This window comes from Budorcas taxicolor, chromosome 5 (assembly GCF_023091745.1).
Source record: "Budorcas taxicolor isolate Tak-1 chromosome 5, Takin1.1, whole genome shotgun sequence".
Lineage (NCBI taxonomy): Eukaryota > Metazoa > Chordata > Mammalia > Artiodactyla > Bovidae > Budorcas > Budorcas taxicolor.
The window spans coordinates 28,047,758-28,055,625 of NC_068914.1; the positions used below are offsets into that span (position 1 = coordinate 28,047,758).

The following is a 7,868-nucleotide window of genomic DNA, read 5'->3' on the forward strand; positions in this document are numbered from 1 at the left end:
CGCAGGTCTCCTATATCACAGGTGGGTTCTTTACCATCTGAGCCACCAGGGAAGCCCAACTAAACTTTAAAATTTTAAAAATAAATAAATCTTTAAAAAGTATTGTGAGATTTGGGTGAGAGTGGGGCAAATGTTTTTAATTCAACAGTTATTTATCCTCCTTCCATGTCAATGAACTCCAATAAATAAGAACAGCAAGAAACTTTTTGCTATAGTTAATAAGATTACATCCCAAATTTTCTTTATTCTTTTTCAAGAATAGAAAACTGCAAAGCTAACACTCACTGGAAATAATAATCAGTTTAATGTTTATAATTTAATATTAGGTTATTATATTTTATTTTTAAAAATCTAATTGAAAAGTAAAATATGCTATTTTATTAACTATCTTTATTTAGTATAGAGTCAGCAAACTAACCTAAACTAGGTCATCCATTTGATTATAAATTCAAGAAGAAAAAATATTTTAGTACCTAATATAATACTTTGCACCTAGTAGGCACTCAGGTGCTTATAAACTGAATTAAATGCATGCAGGGTTTAGACAGGATAGTATTTTAGTTTATAATATATTGTATACATTTGTTTAAATATTTGTTAGTTACATGCATTTTTTATTATCAGCATTAAACTATAATTATTACTGTACTATCAGTTCAACTAGGTTGTAAATTCCTCAGGGACAGTCATTCAATATTTTATTTCTTTTGAGAATTCTGAAGTTTCTAGTTAGGTCAACAAAGGTTGTTAATTAACCTGTGTCTGAATTCATCTTCATCCTGTGATGACATTGTTAGATGATGGAACATGATGAAAAGCCGTATGTAGATTTGGAAATATCATGATGCCTTTAATATATTGATGAATTCTGTGACTTAACAGCAAGACTTTTGAACCTAAAATTGGATTCATGTTAAAACATCTTTTGATATGTTTTAATACAAACACAATTGTTATCATTATTAAAAATGAATAAAGATATACATGAAAGATATACACACATTCAGATCAATTGTCTCAGACTTCAAAATTTTTTAGGAGAAAATAGGTCACACAAGAACTGTAAAAAACAGTATAATCTTAATCTTTCATACAATAATAATTCTAGCTAAGGAATCTAATACCAGTGCCTTGTTCTTCTACTAAAACTTGATAGATTAAGATAATCATTTTGTAGGAGGGTTTGCCTCTGGTTTTTTGTTTTCTTTTGTTTTAAATTGAATTCCTGGACCTATTTTAAATGAGAGCTTTTCTTCTGTTTGTTTATACACTGCCATGCACTAGAAAGGATGTAAGATGGTTAAATATCTTTAATCTTTCAATACATACATTCTCATTTGTAAAAATTAAAGATACAATGGAAAATTCATGAATAGGCTAATAAAAATGTAAATATGTAATTATCACTTTCTCTGTAAAATTACATCTCTGACTAGGAAAATATGTGAGCTAAACTGCACTGTAACTCATTTTATTCCACCACCTGGTGGATTTTAGCTGTTATTCCAGAAGCATTAAAATTGTAAGCTGCTATTTTTTGTCAGATAATCTTTTCTGTGAATTTTTTCTCTAATGTCATCTAAACTTTTCACATTTGAACATAACGTCTTTCTTCTAGAATTTAATCTTTTGGGCGCATCTTTGTTTCCATCACTGATATGTCTTAAAAGATTCTTAAAAAATGTTCACTTAAGAAATATACAGCACAGTTCACCAAAGATGCCTAAGAGGGGTTTCATAGCCTTAGAGAATGTAGAGTGGTCTACCATTTCCACACTCTGAAAGGCTTTCTTCAAGACTGAAAATAAATGAACTAAGAAGCAGCTCTGTGTTGAGCCATGTTGGAGCTGAGGCAAAAAGCAAAGATCAGTAATAATGATGCTGTCTTTACTTGGAATTTAAATCCATTATGGATTTTTGCATTTATTTTAATTTTTTAAATATTGCATTAAATTTTTTCTCTTGACTACGGAATTTTTTAGCATCCCTTAAATTCTGTACCCAAGGAGGGTGCCTCACTCTCATCACTATAGTGCTGGACACCATAAAGAGCCAATTTAAGAAAAAAAAAAAAAGTAGATGAAAGAAGGATAAGTAAAAGCAAGAGCTAGTTCCTTAAAATAATGAACAAAATAGACAAATTTTGGGCAAAGCTGGTTAAAGAAGAAATAAATATATACCACATTAAATGAATTCATTTGAAAATTACAAGGTAACGCGTGATTTTCTAGGAATATACGTTATATTTGACCAAGGGTAAAGGAAAAAATGGACCTGACAAACATGAACTAAACTGGAAGTCTACTTTTTAAAAGGTCACATGTCCAGACAGTTTTACACTTGAAGTTCTACTAAACAACCAGAACACATAAATTCTGTTAGTCTAATGATTGCAGATTGTAGATATTCATTTTTAGAGACCAGCATTGTCTGTATAAAAAAACCTGAACTAGCACGGAAAGGTGAGTAAAGTCAAAATCATTAATGAACTCAGATGCAAAAATTCTACTTTAAAATATCTTCAGGGTCTCCCTGGTTGTCCAGTGGCTAAGAATCTGCCTGCCAATGCAGCGGAAATGGGTTCGATCACTGATTCACTGATACATGCTGTGAGGCAACTAAACCCATGCATCACAACTTCTGAAGCTGGCAAGCCCTATAACCTGTGGAACAACAGCAAGAAAAGGCACCACAATGAAAAACCCATGTACAGCAACTATTACAGAAAAGTAGTCTCCACTCACCACAACTAGAGAAAGACTGAGCACAGCAATGAAGACCCAGCATAACCAAAATAAATAAATACATAAAATTTTAAAAATATTTTTAAAAAGTGACATCTTTGAATGTTGAATCCAGCATTGTACTAAAATAAGAAGCTATCATTATGACAAGATAAGGTTAATCTCATAAATGCAAGGATAAATGATGGTTAACAAGTCTCATGTACTTTTTAAGTCAAATTAAAAGATAAAATTATGATTATATAAGTAAATAATAAATAGGCATTTGTGAGAATTCAGCAGCAAAACTCTCAGTACAATATGAATTTAAAAAAAGCTAATTTATAGTGAATGAAACTGGCATGATGGTTCACACTAGAACAAAATTAGATCCCCATTTCAAATATACATCTATCAAAAATTAATTTTAGCTGTGTTAGATACCTAACTTTAGTAAAATAAAACTTTAAATATCAGAAAAAGATTGAAGATAATTTGTGCAACCTGAAAGTGAGGACGGAGTAGGGAGAAGCAGGAAATAGATAGGAATAAGATAGGAAATTGAAAGACTTAATAAGATGAAGGACTTATTAAACTTAATAGTAAGATGAAAGACTTACTAGAAGACCAAATATCTGTGAATACCTCCACACCCACTATCAGTACTTTCAGAGGTTCTAAGTGTTTGATAAATGATGCTCTATATTCACTTCATTGGAAGCACTGATGCTAAATCTGAAACCCCAATACTTGGGCCACCTGATGTGAAGAACTAACTCATTCGAAAAGACCCTGATGCTGGGAAAGATTGAAGGCAGGAGGAGAAGGGGACAACAGAGGATGAGAGGGTTGGATGGCATCACCGACTCAATGGACATGAGTTTGAGTAAACTCTGGGAATTGGTGATGGACAGGGAGGACTGGTGTGCTGCAGTCCATGGGCTCAAAAAGAGTCAGACATGACTGAGCGACTGAACTGAACTGAACTGACTGAGTAATGTTTTCTCAACAATATTTTGAGCAACTTTTTGGCATCCTGTCCATTGTCCTATACTATCTATATCATGTGGTGTGAATGGCTTCAATAAATCCCTCTTGAATGATATTCCAGTCGTAGGAACCTGATCATCCTGGTACTCAGGTTGAGCCCCAAGTGTTTCTCTCCAACCTGCCAATAATGAGATGGGGCTGTTTTCAAAGCCCGGGCATGTGTGCCAAGTTACTTCTGTCACGTTCGACTCTGTGAGACCCCACTGACCATAGCCTGCCAGGCTCCTCTGTCCATGGGATTTTCCACACAAGAATACTGGAGTGGGTGGCCATGTCCTCCTCAAGGAGATCTTCCTGACCCAAGGATTGAACCGTGTCTCCCACATTACAGGCGGATTCTTTACCACTGAGCCAACTGGGAAACAATCATTTACTTTTTACGTCTCTGATGTGAGTTGAAGTATGCTGCTCCTGCTGCTGCTGCTGCTGCTAAGTCACTTCAGTCGTGTCCGACTCTGTGCAACCCCATAGACGGCAGCCCAAGAACACTGGAGTGGGTTGCCATGTCCTTCTCCAATGCAGGAAAGTGAAAAGTGAAAGTGAAGCCACTCAATCGTGTCCAACTCTTTGCGACCCCATGGACTGCAGCCTACCAGGCTCCATGGGATTTTCCAGGCAAGAGTACTGAAGTGGGTTGCCATTGCCTTCTCCAGAGTTGAAGTATAGTCCCTTTTAATTATGGTATTAATACCTAAATGATTACATGTCCCAAACAGTATTTTTGAAGATATTAAGAAAGTCAGTTAATGAACTGAATTTACACACTCACGTACAAATTAACTTATAAGCATTTATAAACTCCTTTCACTTACAGATCTTTAGGTAGCAAATATTTATTTTCAGATTGTCATCATTTCTCTGGTTTTCTGTATTTAAATGTTTCTCTCCCAAAACTTTAGCCTTACGCAAGAGGCATTTATTCCCATGTTACTAAAAAAACTATACTATTAAATGCAGAAAGTTGGCAAGAAAGTTTATGTAATGTTACATAAAAATATTTTTCTGGAGCCATTTCTCATGTCTGCTTGTTCAAGGTTATCTTATAGAGTTCGATCTATGATAACTATTATACCTGGCACACCTCAAACCCTCTATAATTCCAATTAGTTGTCAAATTTTATTGAGAGCCTATTATATGATTGGGACAACTGGTTGTTTTAATTTTAGGTACTGACAACAAACAACAAGTGGGAAACCTCAGACTATTGAAAGCGTATGCTTTATTTCCAACAAACTTGGCAAAAAGAAGTATTTCACTACTGTTTGGCTCAGATGACTGAATGGTCCACTGGCTAGTCAATTTGGGTACAAATTATTGAGAAATAATACTATAATGCTAGGTTTCTAGGGATCAACTCTGGAAAGAATCTCATCTTACAAGAACCTTTAAATACCTAACTGAAAAGAAGTAGGCTCATGAATAGAGACACCAAGAGAGATTTTTGCTATCTTTTCCATCTAACCCCTGAAACCCACAGTGGGCACAAATGGGTGGCTGCTGCTGCTAAGTCACTTCAGTTGTGTCTGACTCTGTGCGACCCCATAGACGGCAGCCCACCAGGCTCCCCTGTCCAGGCAAGAACACTGGAGTGGGTTGCCATTTCCTTCTCCAATGCATTAAAGTGAAAAGTGATGTCGCTTAGTTGTGTCCGACTCCTAGCGACCCCAAGGACTGCAGACTACCAGACTCCATGGGATTTTCCAGGCAAGAGTACTGGAGTGGGTTGCCATTGCCTTCTCTAGGCAAGAGTACTGGAGTTGGATAATGGGTGGCAGGCAGAACTTACTCTAATGAATGACACAACACTAAGGATCAACTGTCTTCTCCATGAACTACAGGAACTCTGGTTTTAAAATGAAGTCTCCAAGATGCAGACTGTTAATCTTAGCAAACGAACAGTTAAGTGAGTCCAAATTCCAACTTTACTTTTTCAGTTTGTTACTAACTAAAAGACTAAGCATATCCCAAAATGACTGCCATGAGGAATACCTGCTGCTCCTCCAAGAAGTTAAACAAAAGAGCTCAATGACTGTGGTAAGATGGCAGATAATCACCTAAGGTCTGTAACTGGTTCATTAGTTTCACTTATCCTTTATAAAAAGTGATCCCCCCTCACCCTGGAGCACAGTTTTTGTTTTTTGTTTTGTATCTTAAAAAAAAATTAAGGGGTATTTTTTTTTTGAAGTGCAGGTTCATTAATTCCAAATTATCAGTTACTTATAAAGGATATTTCTATTATTGTTACATGGATAAGTACTGAGTATATTCTCACAAGAAAGTTTTTGTATATATTTATATACCATGATTTAATTGGAAAATTTCCTATGCCACATTTGAAACTGTATTACTTACATTACAGATCACAAGGGAGTAACTGGCTTAGTAACCAGTTTATCACATTAAAATGTATTTTTAATGTATGCTAATTTCAAAAGGTTCATAGAAGAGTCAGCAGCTTTAGTGGTCTGCATACAGTATTGGGAAGAACCTGTTGGGAATAACTTGCGTATCTCTGGGCAAGGCACTGTATTACTGGCTCTGTTTATCCTCATTTATAAAACTGCAGCTCATACACATCTTCTGTACAAAAAATAAATAAATAAATGCTATTTAGACTAATAAGTGAGTTCAACCCAGCAATGTTAATTATAACATTATTATTCACCTTCAGAGTCCTAAAAAAGCTGAAGAAAAAACTTCTTAGAATAACATGATTGACTCAGTATGTGAAGATTTAAACATTTCTTAGTAGTATCTGGCAAATATTTTTAATTAAAATCTCAGGATACAAAGCTTCTGAGTAATCCCAGTTACTTAGAACCCATTTATTATTGAGAATTAGTGCTGGGAGGGGCCGGAGAAGAAATCTTTTATTTTGCACAGGAAATCACTGGAGGCCTAAGAATGTTAAATACTTTTCCTAAAGACAAGGTGCTAATGAGCAACTCAGCCATAACCGGAAGGTTGACTTTCTAGGCGTTCCTCCTTTGTCCGATCTATCAACTATTTACTTATTTAGAGAAATAGTAAAATAATACGAGAAACACTGGCCTTCAAATATTCATCAATCCACTATCAATGAAGAGTAATTATTCCATGACATCTTTTGAGCAACAGAACTGTGATATCTGAGAATTAGGAGTCATTTACAAAGGAGACGCGCTCACTTATATTTTTCAAAATTCCCTTTTAAGTAGAGAATCCTGGGAAGAGCGCGTATTTGTGAGGCCTTTTGGGCAAAGAACCGTCCAATGGAGGGGTTTTGAGTTTACACCCGGGGGCACGGAGGGGCGTCGGTCGACAGGGCAAGGGGAGCGCGGGTCGGTGGCTTGGGGAGCCCCCTTCACTCCCTGAGAGCCGGCGCCGCCTGGGCGTCGCACCCACTCGGGGCCGAGCACCCAACTCGGGCATGGGGCGCGTCCGAGGGAACAGCCTCGGCCCGCGAGAGAGGTCGGGCGCTCGGGGGTCGCGGGTACCGGGCAGAGACTGCGTACCTCCGACTCGGGTGTGGTTCCCGTCGAAGTCATTCCCGCGGGAGTCGTTCCCCCTGGTGTCGTCCCCACAAACGTCGCCATGATGCCGCCTCAGCCCTGCGGCCCCTCGTCGCCTAGGCAACCGGGGAGGGGGCGGGGCCGGGGTCAATGGGCTGGGGAACTGAGGCCACCCTTAGCCGCTTCCGGTCCCGAGCCCCATGCCCACCCGGGAAATGGTCAGGACCAGGTTTGTAGGAACGGAGAGCAGGCCCTACCGCTGCGGGGCGCTGTGCCCGGGAAGCCTATGGCAGGGCTTTGAGTAACTGAATCGAGATAGACTTTCCTTGTGAAAAAAGGAAAAGAAAAAAAGCAGTTGAAACGAACTAGTAAACGGGGAAGTGGGGCTTCCTTGGTGATTCAGTGGGGATAGAGTCCGTGGGGTCGCAAGAGTCAGACACAACTTAGCGACTAAACTACTACCACCAAACGTGGGTGTGTAATACTAATACATGGCAAGCCTGTCCATTTTTCCCAGGCAAGAATACTGGAGCGAGTTGCTATTCCTTTCTCCAGGAGATCCCCCTGACCCAGGGATCAAACCCACATCTGCATTGCAGACGG

At 38.1% G+C, this 7,868-nt stretch overlaps 1 protein-coding gene across 1 annotated transcript in view; it reads right to left on the minus strand.

Moving 5' to 3' along the window:
- CABCOCO1 (ciliary associated calcium binding coiled-coil 1) overlaps positions 1–7,349 on the minus strand; it is a 168,428-nt gene extending 161,079 nt beyond the window's left edge. Inside the window, exon 1 of the mRNA XM_052639771.1 lies at positions 7,047–7,349. Coding sequence (XP_052495731.1) covers positions 7,047–7,349 — 303 coding nt within the window. The remainder of the gene's footprint in view (positions 1–7,046) is intronic.
- Between the last annotated feature and the right edge of the window lie 519 nt (positions 7,350–7,868).